At 32.8% G+C, this 22,155-nt stretch overlaps 1 protein-coding gene and 1 long non-coding RNA gene across 6 annotated transcripts in view; both read left to right on the top strand.

Moving 5' to 3' along the window:
• On the top strand, positions 1 to 5,207 carry LOC135321476 (uncharacterized). Its single transcript, XR_010381223.1, has 2 exons — positions 1 to 4,967; positions 5,108 to 5,207. It is a non-coding gene; the product is annotated as an uncharacterized LOC135321476 (long non-coding RNA).
• The window catches only part of STXBP5 (syntaxin binding protein 5), a 153,710-nt gene that overhangs the window by 109,993 nt on the left and 21,562 nt on the right, over positions 1 to 22,155 (top strand). For all 5 annotated transcript variants that reach the window (XM_031456508.2, XM_031456505.2, XM_031456507.2 and 2 more), the window contains 4 exons: positions 10,761 to 10,811; positions 15,894 to 16,133; positions 18,625 to 18,994; positions 19,289 to 19,454. In XM_031456508.2, coding sequence (XP_031312368.2) covers positions 10,761 to 10,811; positions 15,894 to 16,133; positions 18,625 to 18,994; positions 19,289 to 19,454 — 827 coding nt within the window. The remainder of the gene's footprint in view (positions 1 to 10,760; positions 10,812 to 15,893; positions 16,134 to 18,624; positions 18,995 to 19,288; positions 19,455 to 22,155) is intronic.

The raw sequence follows: 22,155 nt of genomic DNA, 5'->3' as shown, positions 1-22,155 counted from the left end.
AATAGATATTTCTATTTTGTTTCTAATCCTTGCTGTATGCAATGCTAACTCAACTCTGGAAAATTATCTAATGCATTGCATTTTGTATATATTAATTTGTTATTCCTATGCTAAACAATCTCTTGGGCTGTGTTTCTTCTGTACTCATTGGGGCAATAATTATTAAAAATCAGTTAAATTGGGATTGCAGTTCTTCCTCTGACTTAACAATGTGAATTGTTCTATTAATTTTTATTTTTGCTTTATTTTAAAATAAAGCAGGGTTCAATTTATGCCATAAATAGTACAACTTTATATTCCCAAGTTTTGAAATTGTTTTCTTTATAGATTTATTTGTATTTTTTCATACCTTTATTCTGTCCTCTTCACATTATCAAGACCCAAAATTTCAAGGAAATGATTCTTTAAAAGATTGACTTAGTCTGTAATCTGTACTACCCCTAAGCTAAATAAGAATTTTCTAGGACTTCTTCCCCCTAAATAAAAATGACTGATAGACAGTATTTTATATTAATCCTTTTGATTGTTTTATATTTTGAAGTAAATTACTCAGTCCAAGATTTTCAAAGTTTAAAACTGGGGGACAAAATATATAATTAAACTTCAGGGGTAAATCAAACTAGGGTATTTTAGTTTCATAAAAATTTGAGTATTGTGTGAAGATTTTTAAAAGCTTGAGGAACACCATTTTGCTAAGAGAATACATTTAATCTCTGATTGAAATACAAAATTTTTATTATACTGTTATTACATAACTTATTTACCCCCAAACTCTCAGCATATATTCCTTGAATTATATTAAATTAGATGAATTTCTAGGCAGCTGAAATAGATTTACTTTTTTTCAACTGATATATTTTAATATGTAATAAATTTGAATTTCAAAAATTCTTAGAAATAGCATCCATGTTGTCTGCATGTTGTAAATTGAACCCTGTTTAGTCATGTTAACATTGGCTGACTTTTAGCACCTCTGCTCATTTTTTTAAATAAGGTGGTTTATTCTTGGGCAAAGGGCTCTTCATTTGTGGAGAATCAATTATTTACCTCTGGTACTTGTGGATTTTTTAGTGAATCATTTGGTAATAGTTAAGTCACTTTAATTATGTACTTGTACTACAGAATAATTTTTTCAACCCATTTCCTTTTTAGTATATTCTATCATAATAGTACTGTAGAAGTTCTTTTACTGTCATATAATGTAAAAAGTTAGAAGGGACTTTTCTCCATATAATTTACCAAAGAACTTAAAGAATTTAATTACGTAGGAATTTTACCTTGCATGAAAGGTACTTTGTGCATACTTTTTTTGGAATAATTTATCTGTTTGATTTTTTATCCTGGGGTTATGTTTGCTTTGTTAAATGTATTGACTCACTTTCCGTTTTTTTTCTGTGTTATGAATTGAATATGTAACATGGAATATCTGAGCCTGAATATTTGAAAGACTTCAATTAATAAATTTCTTAGAACTGAGAACGTTATTGAAAGGATAGTTCTTTTATAACATAAAAAGAAAGCAATATTACTACAAACTATTGAATATAGTTCCCTGTGCTACACAGTAGGAACTTGTTGTTTATTTTGTTTATAGTAGCTTGTATCTGCTAATCTGAAACTTCTAATTTAATTTCTCTCCTCCCTCCTTCCCCTTTGATAACCATAAATTGTTTTCTGTGTCTGCCGTACACCAGAAACTAGCACAGCATTGTAAATCAACGATACTTTAGTGTAAAAAAGAAAGAAAACAAGAATGTTATCAGCAAATTTTTCTTTTTGTCATGCCAGTTTCTATAGTTACATTTTTTGGGAAAGATGTTAACTCTATTCAACTTTCCAGACTTATGTCAGTTTTACAGTTATACATAATTATTTTTTATCTGCAGAAACCACTGTTATATCTCCTATTTTATATATAATTTTATTTGTTTCCAGTAGGAATCTTTCAGTATTTTTTAATGGAAGTATAGTTGACTTACAGTATTATATTAGTTTCAGGTGTACAACACAGGAATTCAATATTTTATACATTTCACACCAAAGTCATTACAATCTTTTTGACTATATTCTCTTGCTATACATTACATCCCTGTGACTTACTTATTTTATAACTGGTAGTTTTTTAATCCCAATATATATCTCAAGGTATACAAAAGGAAAGCTCACTTCTCAATTTTTTCTTCATTCAAATGGAGACTTTGCCATTTTATAGACTGTAAAGTTTTTGCAGTTTAAAAAAATGACAGTTTATCTCCCCACATTAGTGTCTAGTTTTGTAATAAGACTTAGCATAAAATATGTCATTGGAAAATACGTAGAATGTCAATGAAACATTGGAAAAAAATCATAGAATCTCCTAAAGATGTCTCTGTGAAGACCTGTTTTCCATATGAAGCTTAATGTTATCAAGTGTGCTAGGACTCCGTGAGCATTCTGAACTCAACTATGTTTCCTATCATCCAATCCCATACTTACTCTGAAGTATCCTGAACCTCATAAAACTATCACCTTGCTCTTCCTCAGTCTACAGACATTTTTGGCTTCAGGTTAGGCAGTTATGTGGTGGCCTAAAAAGGGAAAGCATAAGAATTAAGCCTAGAACCTCCAAGGCTGGCGCTGGTTAAAGAACCATTTTGTATTAAAGGCTAACTGAATATCTTGGCTCTGAAATTTTGTCCCTAAGTTTCATCTAGTCCTTGAAGGTAACTGCTGCTTGTATCATATTGGAGAGGACAGGGCCAGGGTATGTATTGGATATTATTCACACTTTAACAATCTAACCCAACCATGAAAAATCAACTTTTTTTGCTGCCTGACAGTACAGCTGAGATGATAACAGTAGTTTTTTAAAATATACTTAACAATTACATTTTTCCTGGCACACTGTGTCTGTCGTTTATAAATATTTTTCTCTTACTCAGAAACCTCAATTAGCTACTTCCTGTTATTTCCCTGTTCTACAGACGAGGGCACTACGAGTTAAAGTAAGATATCTGTTAGTTACACAGCTAGAGAATGACAGAGCCGTGATTTACACGCAGGTAGCCCACTCCACTGTTTCTCCTCTTCAACACGGTTCTATAGTTCTGTTAAGACAATTTCCTGATAGTTTTAAAGATTCAAAAACAAATTTTACTGTGTGATTTGTAACTAGATAATCTGGTTATGACCCTGTTCTATCTACGTGGTAACCTTGAAAAGAGAAGGCTTATATTAAGTTCTGTCCATCTTGCTACCCATCACCCAAACATAATGTAACAGTGCCTGGAAGTCTACTTTCCTCAAACAGCAAGCTTAAGTGAGAGTAACTAGAGCAGTCAGTGGAGTTCCCTAACCTATCCACCCAAAGGTTAGCTTCACTGTTTCCTGACTGACAGCTAACTCAGGTAAATGATACTGACAGTGACCTCCTTGTTCATGCATGAGAATAAGAGCCTAAAAAGACATAACCTTAGTCTTGTGAATTTAACAGCAAAAATATAGCAGACTACAATGCAACTGTAGCATCGCTAAAGAAAGGTACATGTACATGTGAAATACATAGAGTGATTTTTTTGCTTGTTCATACCTTACAATTAATTTTTATTAGCAAAATCTTAATGAGCAATGTTTCCAAAGTCAATGAGTTTCCTGTAGTCAGTTAGCAATTTCTGTAAATCACTTAAAAAAAAAGATTGGTTATCAATTTATTTGTTCATTATTTATATTTTATAAAATTTCAGAAATAGAAAAATATATAAAGCTTTTTATTATTTTAAGTTTTTATAAAAATAGTCCTAAAATGTGTATCTTTGTTAAAATATTCAACAAATTTCTCATGATATACTTATGGGTAAAATATGGTCCAAATGTTAGCATTGTTTGGTAGATTTTGAAATTACATGATTAAACTTCTCTAGAGATTATTCTGTTTCATTATGATTCTATTTAATTCTGAAAGTACATTTCTAGCTGGATTCTATAGTCTACAACTCTGCTTATGTCCCATTTTAATTACTAACTTTCGTATGGGAGGAATGATTATCAAATTGATTACATGAAACTGTGAGGGGGAAATAATACTAGAGATTAAAGAATAAAAATTCAAAAGTATAATGACTTAATGACTGCTGTGCTAAAACAAATAGAAATAATAACTCTATTTAATGAACACCTCCTAAGTTTTAGACATTATACTAAATAACTTTCATATGGTATTTGTTAATATAGGAAGGATTTTACCTCCAAGGCCCCTTTTTACCTCTCAAATGTCTGAATTAGCAGTTACTCAGGGAATGATTTTTCTTCGTTAACAAAAAACAGAAGTAATTTTTTTAAGTCAGTTTAAATGAAGATAATGTCCAAGTGCTGTTTTCATTAGTTCTCCTGTACCTGAGTCCCAGTGATTTCTTTTTTACATTGAAGTGTTCTAACAGAACTTAAATTTGTTCTGAATCATTATATTCTAAATCACTAACTCATTAAATCCTACAATTTTAAATTAGCTCTCGCCCCTTTATTTTTCAAGGAAAGAACTTAAGCCTCAAAGAAGTTAAATGGCATATCCAAAGTAGTATCCCATGGCAGTGACTTAGCCAACACCAGAATCCAGGTGTCTTGAGTATATGCTATACAGCATGTCCCTGCTCTCGGATTGTGTGGTCTCTTCTTGTGCTGTCTTCCCAATTCGTTTATATTTAAACTTTGAAAAATAAATTCCCAGAGGTTTATTTGAAGTTAAATGAATTTGAAAAGGTATGTATGAAATTAAGTAGAATTTTAAGTTTTAAAATTATTCTAATTCACTATAAAACCCAAATTAGTACTGGTATTTCTAGTTTATATTCCCCAACATTCAATCCGAAATGCTGCTCTTACATCTGTAGAAGTTCATCTTTATATTTAATCCACAACATGGCCATTGAAAGAATAAAAGCTCATCTTGGAAGAGAAGATGAATCAAGTGTGCAGTCATACCGTTTTTACAGGTAACTTTAATATTTCCTACTTTGAAAAACAATTATTACTTAGCCTTAATCGGTCAAGAACTAAATTTCACAGGCAGGTACTTTAAAACCATTATACAAGTTGGAGTTCTTCTAACTGAATTCTTTTTTTTTTTTTTCAGATGACTAAAACCTGAAGAGTATAACATATTGTATATTCAAACTTTAATTCTATTTGTGAATGTATTTTCTGTCCAATCATAATAAAATCTGTTCAGCAAAGTCTGTTTGTGTGTTATATACCAGTACTGACTATTTAGGCATCTCTCTATATATAAAATCGTCTTTTTCTTACATTAGAATGGAATATACAGCGATCTTTCTGGAAGTAACTTGGTTGATGCTTCCTAACAAAGAAAATTAGTCCAAATTACATTTCCATTACTGAAATAATGTTTTTATCATCTGTTGTTTGAATGGAACTATTAATGTGGCAGTTTATTTTCTGTCATTATTTATTCTATTAGTTTGCTGGGGTTGCCATAGGAAACTACCACAAACTGGATGCCTTAAGCAATAGATATTTATTTTGTCTAGTGTAGTTCTGGAGGCTACAAATCCAAGATCAAGGAATTGACAATTGTTTTTGGTTTTTTGGTTTTTTTCCTTCTGAGGCCTCTCCTTGGCGTGCAGGTGACTGTGTTCTTGCTGTGTTCTCACGTAGCCTGTCTTCTAGACACATGCACCCCCCTAGTGTTCTTATGTGTCCATATTTCTTCCTCGCATATGTACCAGTCACATTGGATTAGAGCTCACATTTAGTGGCCTCATTTCAACTTAATCACCTCTTTAAAGGCTCTGTCTACAAAAAAGTATTCTGAGGTACTGGGGTTTAGGGCTTCAACATAGGAATTTTAGGGGAACAATTCAGCTCATACCACTTATTATGTAAAGCTTATGTAATACTTTTTGTTCTATAGAAAATGTTTTCATTCGTTAACCATGTTTATTTAAGACACATTAAGTGCTAGGCCCAAACAGAAATGCAGTATTTGGCAAGATAAATTCTGTTCCCAGTCATACAATTTATATTCTAGCATGGGAGATAGAAATCGACATATTAGTTCAAATGGGTAATTATCAAATGGCATATTAGTTCAAATGGCTAGTTCATTATACTTGAAACAAGTTGCACCGGACCTCTGTAGCTGGTGAGAAAAGTGGTATTGTCACTTTATTCTAATTATTGAACCTCTCTCAATACAAAGATCAGTTTGCTTTTTTTGGCATCTTCATATTGTCATAATAATTCATTTTACCTTTTATTGCTGGTAGATTGTTTAATGTAAAAGTCACATTCTAAAAAGCAGAAGTTATAGTACTGTTTTCCTTTAAGAAACCTTCCTTAGGAAAATAAATGTGGAACACAGTGGGTAGAAAAACTAAGAGAAGATTACAAAGCATCTGTCTGATTTCAACACAGCAATAAGCATCTCTATAATTGAGAAACTTCTACAGAGATTTCTACAGTTGCAAAGGACTAAAAAGCTTCAGCCGTGATGAAACTGTCACCTGTGGTATATTGGTTCAAGGAGTCCCCTTGCTTTAAGATTTACTTCTCTTGAACATCATGCATCTTTCCTTGATATTGAAACCACCATTGCAGACATGATTGTTGTGGTCAGTATAACTTCATAATTCTTTCCAAGCAATGCACCTCTTTACTGCTTATTCAGCCAGTCAGCTTGATAGCGTCATTCAGGTTTCTAAGAAGAGAGAGTAAAGACTCATGTTAACAGCCTGCTGGAATATATCGTTGACTCCAGTTTTCTTCAGACTGAAGAAACTTCTTTACTGTCATTCTCATTCTTTCTGCTGTGGACAAAGGCACAAAGAGAGCTAGGTTATACTTTAAAGTGACAAAAGATGTCAAAGCAAGGAAGATACGGGGTACAAGGGCAAGAGTTGAAGAATACACAGGTGAAGAAGAGAGAAACAGTTTGTCTTTCAAGAACTCATTCAGGTCATATGTCTTCAGTTTGAAAATTGAGTAACTTCAGAACATGAACAAAAGGTTCTTTCTCAGTGCAATGAAATCAGCTGGCAAGGTAACTGTGTTGGCAAGTACTTCTGAGACTTCTGAGAAATAAAAGCATGAGCTTCAGAAAATGCTGGATGAAGTCTGCAACTGCTTCCTCACAGAATTATAACCAGAGTACAGTATATAAGCTGAGAGGATTGACTAGAGGTTCTCCAGAGATGGATCTGCCTCTTGTGGACCTGCCATCAAAGAGGTTGACTAGACAGACCTGAAAACAAGGATATTCCCCAGAAATAGTCACAAAAACTGAAAAATAGAAACGTTTAGCCTAAATTTCAACCTGGACCTTAGGTTTGGGGCTTAACCTCTTGCAGAAAACAACAGTAAAACTAGTCAAAATATATGAGGCTCTTCTTTCCAGACATTGAGCCACAGGAAGTCTAGGACGGTCATCATCAGGAGAAAGAAAAAACATGAGATGAGCCCCACAATCTCCCCAGCTTTCTATCAGCGAATACTTTCCTCTTACAATGCAGGGTGAGCAGAACCCAAGTGAAGCTGCAGTCTCAGTAAGCTAAGGAAGCAGGAATTGGAGTGGCTGGAATTTGTGAGGCAGGGCAACAGAAAGGAAGGACTGCTCTGAGGGGAACTTCTTAAAGTCTGTAGAGATTCAGTGCAGGTCCTTGCCTTGGGGCTGGGCCACATGTGAGCTTGAAGACTCCACTCAGCCTAGTAGCAGCCGCCTGCTGTGAGGCCGAGAGCTGCCCAGTGGTACCAGAGGTCATACGAAGCTAGGAGTAGACTAGTAAGATCTTCCTGAGCACCTCAGTCATTCTGTTGATACTCCAAAAAGGCCACTCCTTAAGAGTAAAGATGACTTCTGTAGTATAAAAGTCATACTCTAGAACTAAGTTTGAACTGAAACAGACCCACCCTAACAAGGAATAAAGTCAATCCTGTTAAAACAAAAAGGATCCACTAGTAATTTAACTGCATGGCAGAACAAAACACCTATTAAGGTTGTTGGTATAATCCAGACTCCCTTCAACATAATATCCACTATGTCTGCATTCAGTCAAAAGTTCCCAGGCAAGATTCAAAATTAAAAGTAGAAAAATATGACCCATAATCAGGAATTAAAAAATAAGTAGAAACAGACCTCAAGATGACCTAGATGTTGAAATTAGCAACCAAAGATTTTAAACAGCTTCTATAGTATGTTCAAGTATTGGAATGGAAAAATGGTCATAGTGAATGAACAGATGGAGACTATCAGCAGGGAAAATAAAAACTTTATAATGAATAAAATGAAAATACTAGTACTGAAAAGTTCAATAGCTGAGATGATAAATTCATTGGATGTGTGTAGTAGATACAACTGGATGGAGACTACAGAAGAAAAGGCTATGGAAACTGAAGACATAAATATAAGTTATACAAGAATGGCAAGGATTTAATTCCCTCCCCCCTTCACCTCTTCCCTTCTACCCTTTCCCATAAAAATATCTTATAAATTACTCAGGTTATTTATCCTCTTTGTTATATTTAGATATATATTAAACTTAGTTTTAAAAAAATTTTAATGAACTTAAAAGGGGTTGAGCTTATAGTTATATATGCCATTCTATATTTATGTCCTAAAATGTTTTTCCATTTTCCTGTTTTAGTTACTTGGAATATTACCATAGAATTAGACTAAAGAAATATTGAGTTATTTGCAAGTATATTAATAGTTCACCTGTATAACACTTTACAGTTTATGCAAAAAGTTATTAATAAATAATAACTAACAGTTTTCAAATTCATACTGTGTGTCAGGTATTATGCTTAATGTTTTGCTTATGTCATCTTATATAATCTTTACAACTTTGAAATTATCATTATTATCTATCCCCAGTTTACAGATGAGGAAGTTTGAGATTTAGAGAGGCAAAGTGACTGGCCTAAAGTCACACACCTCGTAGTTGGTTGACTTAGATTGAAACTCATATTTGGTCTGATTCCAAATCCAGTCCTAACCACTGTACTCCACTATACTTTACATTTCCACAGTTTATAAACTAGATATTGAAGCTTATTCAAGAAACATTTGTTGTGGACTTACTGTATCTCCATAATGGGTTTGGTGACTTAGTCTTGTTTCCTATTGTGAAGTTGCTTTGAGTCTAGGGACCTTGATGCTCAGTGTGGTCCACCAACCAGCAGCACCACCATCTCCTGTGATTCTGTTAGAACCGCAGAATCTGATGTAATAAGATTCCCAGGTGATTGGTATGCACATTCAAATTTTACAAGCACAGGCCCTGAAGATTTAGAATAACTTAAATCAGAATAGGGGGTCTAGAGAGGCATTCACATCATCTGATTCTGAAAGAATATCTAGAGACTACCAGACTGACTTTTCTCCTTCAGATATCATGTATATTGTATAGTTATTTATCAGTCTATGTGCTTTATACCTATGATAATTGGTTAAAATCTCTGAATTCTTTCAAAAGTGTTTAATATTGCATTCTAGAAAAAAAAATGTTGAGTTTAGAAAACGATTTGAGGAAGGTATAATATCTTCTGATTTTAAGGGAATTGGATGTTAAATATAATAGCTATTTATATGAGATCAACCAACTATAGCTTTTGTTTGGCTATTTTAGTTTTCTGTTACATTTTAACTTTTAATTGAGATTGATTATGTGTAAAAAATAGGATAAAACCAATTCATATATTTGAACTTTATTTTTTAATGGATGCTGATTAATGAAGCTTAGAAATAAAAACCTGATTTCCCCCATCCCTTTCCAGTTTGCCTAATGCCTCTTTCCTAACACTGAATTTATCATTTTTTTAGATGTGGAAGTTATGTACTATGACTGGATTTCTCTTTGTTACATGGCGCCCTTATGGACTAGCAGGGTCTGTTCTTTAAATATCTCCTAACAGTCCAAAATTTAACCCAATATACACATTCATGTATTAACAAACAAATGCTTTTTCAAAATTTCACATAGGAAGCACTATTTTGTTACGCATGCAATGCCACTAACACAATAGATGTAGTTGAACACCTCCTAACTTTAAATCACTTCCTAGATTAAGGCAATAACTGATTTTGAGGATGGAAAGTGAATTCCAGTAAGTTTTCACATAGGCTTTTTTTTATTATTCCAATACAAAATAAAAGTATCTATAGTTGATGGTTTTGTAAATACTCTAATTTTAGACTGAGCATGATTTTGTGTTTTTGTTTTTTACTACAATGTGAATAGAGGTGGTAACATATTTGAAGAAATGGGTGAGCCAAATATTTTGTGATGTAATCAAATACTTCAATTTGTAAATATAGGTTTGTCCTATATTCAAGAGATTACCTTAAAAATAATGAGCCAAATCACTGTGAAGATGAGGAGCTGGAAAAATTTTATTGTATCACGTACCCAAACTCAGTCTTATGCCTCTGTTTTCTTTATCTGCAACACCTTCTTTCTGAGAAATGACTTTGCTTCTCTTAGAAAAGCCTAACCCTTTCCTGTGAGTCTAAGAAATAATTAACTGTTAGAATTTACAAGGCTTCCTTGAAGTGAGAGCTTCAAGCACACAGAGATATTACATCACGTAAGTACAAACTTTTTTAAAAATTGAAATGATTTACATTCCACCCATAACATTATTAATCATTTTAATTGTCTTAGCATCTAGATTTAGTAAGAAAAATATTCACTCCTGTCTTGAAGCAGTTGGCATGACTTAAGTATAAAAAAAAATTCTTCAAAACTTTAAAAATGCATTTTATTTTTCAGCAAAGATGTCAAGGAAGTTAAGCTTGCCTACTGACCTAAAGCCTGACTTAGGTAAGTAAAATAAATAAATGAAAATACATAGAAGTTAACTCTCTTTAATGGGAGGTAAGGAAATCAGGAGATGTAAAATGACCATAGACTAGGTTTTCATTGAAAATCAACTGTAAAATGACTAAAATGTTTAAAGATTAATAGCCTTTAGAATGCCATCTGTAAATAATAAAAGATAATTATAATATAAATTTAAGGGAACCAAAATAATATATTTCCTTAACCCTCTCATACTTCATATCTAAACAAAATTTAGTGTGGGATTAAAATTTGCGTGATTTCAGATTAATTTCTATTAACTGTCTGAAAACTTATTTTGAACTCTGTGATTTACAAAATTTTATAAGAATTTAATATTTTCAAAATAAATTACTAATTTTCTGTACTGCAGTGAATCTCTTATATCAAGAATCGTTATTACTTTTTGGTGATAACAAGTTTTGGGAAATACTTCTTTTTCTATAGCACTTTCTATGCAACCTGTCCATTAGGAGAGCAGAGTGACTATACTCAAATATTCTTTTTGCATTATTATATCCAGCTCAAAAACAGTTCCCTGATATCCCAGGATAGGGATAAATGGCATTCCAATAAAGATAAAGATTCCATATAGTAAATATAAAGCAGGATTTCTTTTTAAACTCATTTTTTTCATTTTAGACATTTTTATTGCCTTTAACTGAATAAGAAATATGACTGCATAATGATGATTTCACCTATCTTTAGCCTGGAAATAACTAGATTTTCTCCTTTATATTTGCTCACTCACCTCATCTGCTCACTGTTTATTCTCTAGATTCCCTGACTATCTTATTATGCATAATATAAACTTAGGTATTAGTCCATTTCACCATGTTAATTTTAGCATTTCCAAATCATAGACTTAGTTATACTGATAGAAAGCATGTGATTATGAGTGAGTAGGCATAATACCTTCCACTGTCATTAGTAAAATGTTCCATTCCTGAACATAGGAAAAACGATTTAGTAGAACCCTGTAGTATCACTGGTGTTAAGAGAACCAGAATTAATTCTGGAATGTAGGATGTTTTGAGAAGAGCATAGTTCCCTTTACTATAAAAATGAAAGATGTAATTTGAACCCAAGCGTATCTGAGATTACTTTATACCTTTTTTCCCAGCGAAGGGATTCAGAGTTTTCATCAGACTGTCAAAGAGGCCCATGATTTCAGTAACACTAAATACTACTAGGTGAAAATGGTTTTGTCTTTTAGTATCTTAAAAATCTGAGAAAACACATGTAGAAGTACTTTTAAAATTAGTAAAAATATCCTGTCAATTATTTTTTAAAAGAATAGTCACACTTATGGATTATTTAAGTAATTTAATCAGAGTGTGTGTTCTGTGCTTCTGTAGATCATCTTTTTTCAGTTTATCTTTTACCTGTGTGCCCATGTATTTCAGTGCCCTAAGCCAGTTATAACTTTAATACATACCTTGAAACAATATTCATGTTACCTAAATAATTTCCCTTCAAGTCATTGTGCTGCTCAACCGTTTTTTGGTAGAGATTCTTAGCTGGTAATTCTTTTACGCTGGCCAGAGAATCAGTCTGGAGAAACAGCTATATTATTGATAGGCTCACACTGCCAAATGTTGCTAAAGTAGCTGAGCTGTTGGACTGTCCTGCAGCTGTGGAAGCTTCTGTGAGTAGAATTCACTTTTGCTTATAGGGAAATTGTGCAACAGTGTACTTCCAGCATAGCTTCACTCTAGATTCCATGGCCCAAAACTCAGAAACCAGGCGTGATACTGCTAGACTTCTAGTGTCACTTTCCAAGTATCAGGAACAGGAGGCAAAATACCAAACTGTTACGTATCTTAAAGTGGATAAGTTTTTTGTCCTAATTTGTGCCCTGACCAGATTTACCTCTAGGCATTATGTTTTGATTGGGGGATACAGAATTTTGTTGCTTAAGGCTCTATGTGGGCAGGAGAGTGTGACACATACGAGTAGAATGTTGTAGGCATCCAGAGAATGACAAGAAAACAGTGATTTTATGAAATGGTTGTATCAACTAGAGATGGATAGAGGCATTAATGGCTATTTTCATTTCTGCTCTTAATACTACAGTTAAAATGAAAATTTCTATTCCATTTGTTTCACTTGCCCAGTTTCTAAAATTTAAGCTACAGAGACCCACAATATCTAACTTAATAGCAGTCAGTGGAAGTAATAATTCATGAACTGCTGAAAATTCCGACTTGTTTTCAAACAGTTCTAGACAGATAAAATAAGCAGCCTAATTCTATGAGTTCAAAATTGATTCTGATTCAGTTCATTTTTCAATGTTCGTATAGCCATTGGCATTTTTTTGTAAATAATTTTTATAGAGAAGTCATATACTAAAAATGCAGTTATAGTTCATGAATTTTATAGAGTTAAATTAGTCTATTAAATTAAAATAATGTCTACTTGGCCTGTGAATCAACATTTAAAATATAGATTGTTGTGAATCATCTATTGTAATATTAATAAATAGCAGTAAAAGTTTTATGAAGGTTAATTTACATTGAAATTTATAGTATCAAATTTTCTTGTATCACTGATTTTCATTTTTATCACTAGGTCACAACTGATCATATAGGTGATTATGTCTGTTCACCTTGTATGTGTATGTTTCATTAAAGTAACAAGTATTCTTATTGTTGGAAAATAAATTTTTAATTTCTGTTATTTTACTAAAATAACTTTTGCAACATAAAGAGTTAACATTTGGAATCAATATCATATTACAAACTCATTCAGTAATGAGCTATTGCTTATGGAAAGTTGTTTCATTTACGTTAAGTAGTTCTTTTCTATCATGTCATAATCAGTAACAGAAAGTACAAACTCAGGCAAAAGAAAAGCATTTTTAGAAACTATAGTTAGAAATAGCCCATGCTGTTGTCATAACTAGTGACTTTATTTTCAGAGGCTAGCTATAATCAAACTTATGCTGTATGTAATTATTATTTGGGAGAATATTTTTTAACCTGTGAACGTAAATTTGATTACAAAAAACCTTTGAATCTAATTTTGATTACAAAAATCCTAGTGTAACTAGGATTCAATTATACCTTTTTTATTTAATAAAATAACAGCTTAGAAGACTTGAACATGTTTTTTATTTTTCACTTTATAAAGTCATTTCTTATAGCACAGGGTACTATAGTCAATATCTTGTAATAACCTATAATGAAAAAGAATATGAAAAGGAATATATATATGTATAACTGAAACATTATGCTGTACACCAGAAATTAACACAACATTGTAAACCAACTATACTTCAATTTAAAAAATTATAAAAAAGAAACAAGGCACTAGAGTAGTAACCTAACATACACTTCGCTTTTTCATTTTCTTAACACTATGTAAATACATATTTTAATAATAAAATCATAACTATTGCCAAAACTCAAAAAAAAATAAAGTCATTTCTTTCATTGTAGCATTAAAAGCATGTGATGTCAGCAATGAATTATTGGATGTGAACAGTAGAAGCTACTCGAAATTTTAACATATACCAGTGATGCAGCAGAAACATATTGCTTTAGATACTTTCAACTGTAAATCTGTCCTCAGCTGGTATCTGTTGAATGCTTCCATGTGCAAGGCACTGTGCTTAATTCTGCAGGGGATCAAAACGGCACAGCCCTTGTCCTTAGGAAACTTACAGTCACATTAGAACAAGGCCTAAGACAAGTCTGAAGTCACTACAGAATAAATGTACTATTAGTACCATGAGAGAGAGAAAAAGCTCTCAAGATTCAAAAGAGAAAAACTGTAAATGGTTGTAGGCATCAGAATAAACTTCATGAGGATGACAGTACCTGAGATGGAGAACATGCACAATCTAGATAGGTAGAGAAAAGGCAGGGGCACCAGTCAGAAATAAAATCACGAGCCGTAGTCTAAAATTAGGTAGGTGCCGCGTATGTTTGGAGACCACTGAATGGCTTGGTTCATTTCCCACAGTGAACTGAAGTAGGGCAGTATTGGCAGAATACGCCAGGAAGTTACGTTGGAGATATTTTGTGGAAAGTCTTAAAAACCTTAGTTAGATTATAAGAGGAACCACTGAGGATTTTTAAGATACAGCTGATAGAATTACAACTGTACCTTATAAAATTTAAGTGAGTTGTAATGGTGACAGAGTAGAGGTAGGGAGATCTCTTGGAAATTGTAGTCTAGATGAATGGTGATGGAGGCCTAAACACAGGGTAATGGAATTTGATTGGTAATAGAAAGAAGGAAATAACTTTGGAATAACATGGGACTTGGCATCCCATCAGGGATGTATAGGTAAAGTGAAAGGGGCCAGGGCTTGAAACAGACTTGAGATTGAACACAGAGAAGAAGATAGCTAAAGATAAGAGAGATTTTATTAGTATAATTTAGAAGTATCCCTGTCATTACAAGCAGAGTCGGGTAAAGGGAATATACGTGACACCAGGTTAAGTATGAGCTAGATATCAGTTGTACATTTTGATGAAAAATGCCTTAGATGAATGTTGATTACAGTTAAAGTGGCATTCAAGAAGAATGAAAGCTAACTTTTTATGGATTAAGGCTTTCATATAGACAGATTTGAAGGGAAAAAGTCCATCATACAATAAATTTGGAAGTAGAATTTGAGTACTTCTAAATACATTTTTAAATGTAGAAAATTGAAAATACCCACTTTTCTAGTTCTACCTAATCATGAAATTGTATTACCAAAGGGAGAAACAGCACCATGAGAAAAGAAGATAATAAGGGCTAAGATTGGGAAAAGTAGCCAGGACACCAGCAGAGAGCTGCACCAAAACCGTAGAGATCACACATCCAAAATTCACTGAAATGCACCCAGCTCAGGTCTGACAGGTGTGGAAATGTCCCTTTGTGTTTTAAATTTAAATAAAGGGAAAAAATTGTTAGCATGAAAGTAAATTGTTTTTAATTAAAAGAAAACTAAAAATAAATATGCTGTAGATTTTGTCTTGTTGTATATTAACAATTTGGCAAAACTTATACCAAACAAAAACCATGATATTTTATAACCTGTGCATCTCACAACGTTTTAAATCATTTCAGATATAAAAGACAATTCCTTCAGTCGATCCCGGAGTTCAAGTGTAACCAGCATTGATAAAGAATCCCGAGAAGCAATCTCTGCTCTTCATTTCTGTGAAACCTTTACTCGAAAGGCAGATTCATCTCCTTCGCCATGTCTGTGGGTTGGTACTACATTGGGAACAGTGCTTGTCATTGCACTGAACCTTCCCCCTGGAGGAGAGCAAAGACTTCTTCAGCCAGTAATCGTGTCTCCAAGTGGTATGTATGCTCTGGTGCTGTACTTATATCGAAAGTTAGCTTTACTATAATTTAATAGAAGCCTTTGTTTTTCATTTTCTAGTCAATCTAAGAATTCTAAATGGGGATAGTTACAGTCTTATGTTTTTAATTGAAGGAATACATGGAATAAGATTCCAGAATATCATTTATTTATACAGCCTTTCAAGTTTTGCATTTTTTTAACCCTAGAATCATGTCTAAAATGATTACTACGTAAGAAAATGAAAAAAAAAACCAAAAAAACACTCTTGTTCTATTACATTCTAGAACACCTCAAAATATGTTCTATAAGCAAAAGGATGCTGCTTATTTAGGAGAAAAACAGAAACATATATTTTTAAACATTATACACTTGGCTATTTTTTAATCTCTAAGTGTGAAGTCTTAGATTATTTTTCTTCTTTGAAGAATTAGAAAAGGTGACAATAGAAAATTTTAAGAAGAAAAAATTTGAAGTCTTCATATATTGAAGATGAGATAGAATTTTATCGAATGTATGTGGAATCTGATAGGTCTGGAGATAACTGAGAATTCTGGTTTCCATTACTAATTTATGCTGATCTAGATGAAAAAAAAAAACACATGATTTTGCTCATTAGTGTATTTCTTGTTTACATAGTAAATTTTAACAATACTTGAAATTTAGAATTAAAATGTAATTATGATTTTAATGTGCATTTCTGAACTACCTTTAAAGAAACAGTTTGATTTATTCATTCAGCTCAATATTTTAATATATACTACATGCCTAGTTGTTAGAAAAAGTTACATAATGATAATATTCCTACTAATCTCATTTATTATTAGTAAACAACAAATATATGTATTGGGAAAAAACTATAGAGAAATGAAAATCAAAATATTAATAGTAATTACCACTGAATAGTGGGATTATGGGTAATTTTTATTATTTTTACTGATTTGTGGTTTCTAAATTTTCTACAGTAGTTTGTGATAAGAAAACAAATGTTTCCAATAAATAAAAATGAGAAGGATTAAATATAGATAATTTACTATTAACTACATAAATAAATATTTAAGATTTTTCCAACTTGCAGTAAAATCAAATTAGCTATAAATTTACTTTGATATAAAATAATTTTCATGTATAAAAAAGAACCTTTGAGTTCTTTCTTAATGGTAGAATCTTTGAGGTTTATTTTTAATAAGATGACTATTTTAAAATATAACAATTACTTTTATATCATGCTATCTGTATTGGAATTATGAGCAGAAGAGAGGTGTTTTCCAACTAGTTGAGTTTCTGTGCTTAAGAGCCTGAATGGTCTACTTTATCCTCAATTTTTTTTTTCCCCTCAAGAGGAGAACTCAACAGTTACCAGTGCTTGTGCTGGAAAATATACTATAATCCTGCCAACAGTAGGACAAGCATATATTTAAATATCATCTTGGTATATTTTTAGAAAATCTACATAACTGTGATTACTATCTCATACATGTTCATATGGACTATAACCATTCCCAAATTAGCGAACTGATTAAAATAATTGAATTGTCTATCTGCCAAACCTAGACAAATTTAGCAAATAAAATACAGGATGCCCAAGTAAATTTGAACTTTAAATAGCACATTTTTTTAATATAAATATGTCCCATGTAGTATATGATAACATAGTATTTGGGATATACTTATGCCGAAAAAACTATTGTGTATCTGAAATGTACATTTAACTGGGCATCCTTTATTTTATCTGCCCACCCTGCAATAGACAAAATAAATAAATGCAAAAAAGATAGGAAACAATATTTTGTCTTCTAAGAAAATTTTGAGAAAACATTGAGATCTCTTCATCTAAGAAACAAAAGAAAATATGTAGAAATTTTTTCAAACTATAAAATATTATATAAGTATAAAGCAATGAAATGAAAATTTTTAACTTTCTAGTAGCCATATTTAAAAAGTAAAAAACAAGTGAAATTAATTTTAGTAACATTTTATTTAGCCCAGTCTTTCTGATCTATTATCATTTAACATGTAATCAGTATTTTTATATTATTGGTATTTTGTTAATTTTTTTTTGTACAAAGTCTTTAAATCCAGCATGTATTGTACTCTGATAACATACCACAATTTGGACAAGCCACAGTTCAAGTGCTCCACAGCCATATTTGTCTGGTGGCTGCCGTTTTGGGCTGTGCAGCTCTAGGTACCATCTACTTTTTCCCATACTCAGTGGCAGTACACTTTTCATGTATGAGACCTAGTTCCAGACATCCCAGCATTTATTTATTTGGTAGCAGTTATCTATTTGTGGCATGTAATATTGATATCTTTTTCTAGATTCAAATATCGTGCTTAAGGTTTGAGTCCTGTCAGCGAGCCAGTGTACAATTTCAGTTCAGTATATATTCTGCATATTTTTGAGTGTTTGCTATGTGTCAGAGTTGGAATAAACATATTTGCTGTGTGGATTAAAATATTTGTTATCTACTAAAATCACAATTTTAGGTACTATATTGAGGTTAAAAGGGGCGATCCTGAGAATGGCATTCCTGGATTCCACAGGCTGCTTAGTGCCACCTGCATATGAGCCCTGGAGAGAACACAACGTTCCTGAAGAAAAGGATGAAAAGGAGAAACTGAAAAAACGAAGACCTGTCTCTGTATCCCCCTCCTCTTCTCAGGAAATTAGTGAAAACCAGTATGCAGTGATATGTTCTGAAAAGCAAGCAAAAGTAATCTCACTGCCAACTCAGAACTGTGCTTATAAGCAAAACATTACAGAGACCTCATTTGTGCTTCGTGGAGATATTGTATCATTGAATAACAGTATCTGCCTTGCGTGTTTCTGTGCCAACGGACATATTATGACTTTTAGGTAAGGGTCAGATATTTTTTTAAGACACATATATAATTTCCTCCCTCAACACATAATATTACAGAATTATATTCAGTTTGAAATAAATGCCTTTATTTGTTTACAGTCCTATACACTAAGAATTTATTTTCATTCAGTTAATAGTGAACAAGTATATGAGGAAAACAAATTACTTTTATCTCCCACACTAAATCATGAGGTTTATAAGGTCCCTGCCATTTTTACCTTCTATAGTACTTTGTTCAAGACTAAAACCTTCCTTTCTATTAACAAGTTTCTAATTTCTTTCTCAAGTTTGCCAAGTTTAAGGCCTCTATTGGATGTGTATTACTTGCCCCTTACCAACATGCGGATAGCCAGAACGTTCTGCTTCACCAACAATGGACAAGCGTTGTATCTTGTTTCACCTACAGAAATCCAGAGACTCACTTACAGTCAAGAGACCTGTGAAAATCTTCAGGTAAATAACAAAAATATTACTATAATTTCTTCAGAGGTGAAATATTTTCTAAGGTCCCTTATACTGTCCATCCCTTACAGAAGTGTACAAATGAGGCTACATGAGAAAATTCAAAGCCTCTAGAGACTTTCAGAGCACATGCTTTGAGGCTGGTGATAAAGTGTCTCCATCAGACCCTTGTTATAAGAGGGACTCCATCTCATTGATCCGTATTTTTTCTCGCTAGTGATGGGAGAAATACAAAATATTACATATGTTTTATACCCACTCTTCACATGGAATAAGTATCTATTATACACACACAAAAAAATCCTTTGTAAAGAAGCATATTAATGGGAAAATAATTGTATCTGTTTTAGGGCAAACTGTGTCATCCTTTCTCATATACTCTGTATTCACAAGGCTGTATACACATTATAAGAAAATCTAAGGTTTGATAGTTTTTCTCCGAATATTTTTGTTGATCTATTTGTGAGAGACTACAAATTCTTTAAGTACAAAAGTTTATCTTTTTTAAATATTTGAGTATCTATGTGCTTGCATATATATTAGAAATGATCAGTTTAGCTTCAACCTTTAAAATAAAAGTGCTCTTGAAATATTGAGCTAAAATATTAATTGGTATTTGATATTTTGAAGAAACTGTTATCTCAGGGAACTTTATAGTGAAAATATTAGCAATTAATTAGCCTTGTTTTACTGGTTTATAAATTTGAATTTCTGGCTTATTTTTAGAACATAGGCTTTAGAGTCAGGAAGACTGAATTTAAGTCCCAGCCTTGCTAGTTACACAAGTATGCAACCTTAGCCTTTCTGTGAAGTTACTGTGTCTGAGCTTTATTATCTTTAAAACAAGGATAAAAATAATATCTAATGTCATAGGGTCTGATGTAAATTAAAGGAGATAATGCACATAAAGTGCTTATTTACTTGGTACAGAATGTGTGCTCAGTGTCAGATGTTAGTATTATTTCAGTAAGCTAGACCATACTAGAAGTATACTCCTAATGATACTATTATAATTCTTGAGAATGAAACAGAATTACATATCTGATACATTAAATTCCCACTTACATTTGGGTGGATGTGTTTTTTTAAAGATTCTTAAGTTTCTGAATTAAAATCATGCTTTTCATGGGAAAGGCAAAATTTTCCTTTAGTGTTTCCTTTCATTAGTAAAATGTTACTATATTAAATAATGTGGACAATTGCATATATTAATTCATTTCAATCTGAATGTGGTCTTAATTCAACTACTTAAAATTCTAAACTTCATCACTTTTCTGGAATCAATTTATTCTGTCCTTTGATCAGTGTTTTCTCTTATTTTAGTAAAAATCAATAGCTGCAGCAAACTTCACCTATTTATGTTTAAATGAACTGGTCACTTAATAGTACACTCAGTTTATCTTAATAACTATCTGCTATGTGCCTTCATGATATGAAGATAAATGAAAAATGGACTCTGTTCAAGAAGTCTGTGAAGAATGTTTTCTTTGGGCAATATTGACGTATTTGCCTCTGTATTTGCAGTGCCTAAAAATAATGCCTTGGTAAAAATCTGTTGAATGAAGAATACCATGAACATCCTAAACACTATTCTTTGGTTTCCAGAGTGCCCTGCTACATTGTGCCTTCATTTAACATTAACCAAAAAAGTTGCCTACAACAACAACAGCAATAACAAAAAGCAGACAGAAACATGAAATAACAGTTTTCAAGATTCTGACATCAGGCAGTGAAAGAAAGTAACCCCTGAGAGACAGGAGATGAAAGAGGTGCCCCAGCATTAATGCCTTAATGGAGTTTCCAGAACGCTGCCCAGAGAATTGTACAGAGAGAGGGCCCTGGAGATCTACAGAGTCCGGGAGTTTTCAGTAGAGTTCTATTCAGTACATGCTTATGGATGCACTCTCTGAGCAGGGAAAGAATGATCTGAAAGGAACAGAGGATTGGAGGGCACCCTGCCTGGTGACAGGTCAGGAACAGCACCTTTTCCAATAGCCAGATGGAAAAATCTTATAGTTCATAGGTAGTTTAGTTTCCTGAGGCTGCTATAACAAATCACCGCAAACTTGGGGCCAAAAACAAGATAAATTTCTTCTCTCACATTTCTGGAAACTAGAAGTCTGAAATAAGTTTTGCTGGGTCAAAATCAAGCTGTTGGCCAGGTCATGCTCCCTGCAGAGGCTGTAGAGGAAAATCTGTTCCTTACTTCTTCTGTCTTGTAGCTTCCAGCATTCTCTGACTTGTGGCTGCATTACTCCAATCCCTGCCTCAGTGATCACATTGCCACCTCCTATTCTGTGTGTCCAATATCCCTCTGCCTTTCTCTTTTAAAAAGACAGCTATAATTGGATTTAAGGTTCATTCAGGTAATCCAGGATAATTTGCCAGAATACTTTGGCAGAATACTTAATCACACCTACACAGACCCTTTTTTCCTTACAAGGTAACACTTACAGTTTCCAGAGAGTAGGACCTGATGCTTTAGATGGTATTTGCTCAGTGTACTGCAATGGGAAGTTGGGTAAAGTACTCAGGAAGGTCTTGGCTAAGTAGTGAGGAATATTTCGCCTTAAACGGAGCATTGCTCCAGAGCTGCCTAACAAATCATGAAAGCAAGACCCAGTAGGATCAAATGTTTCCTAGTATCCCAGAAAGAAGCTCAAGGTAGCTCAGAGTATATTAAAAATACCCA

Source organism: Camelus dromedarius, chromosome 6 (assembly GCF_036321535.1).
Source record: "Camelus dromedarius isolate mCamDro1 chromosome 6, mCamDro1.pat, whole genome shotgun sequence".
NCBI classification, from domain to species: domain Eukaryota; kingdom Metazoa; phylum Chordata; class Mammalia; order Artiodactyla; family Camelidae; genus Camelus; species Camelus dromedarius.
The sequence above is the reverse complement of the archived record's forward strand: the minus strand, read 5'-3'. Positions and strand labels throughout refer to the sequence as shown.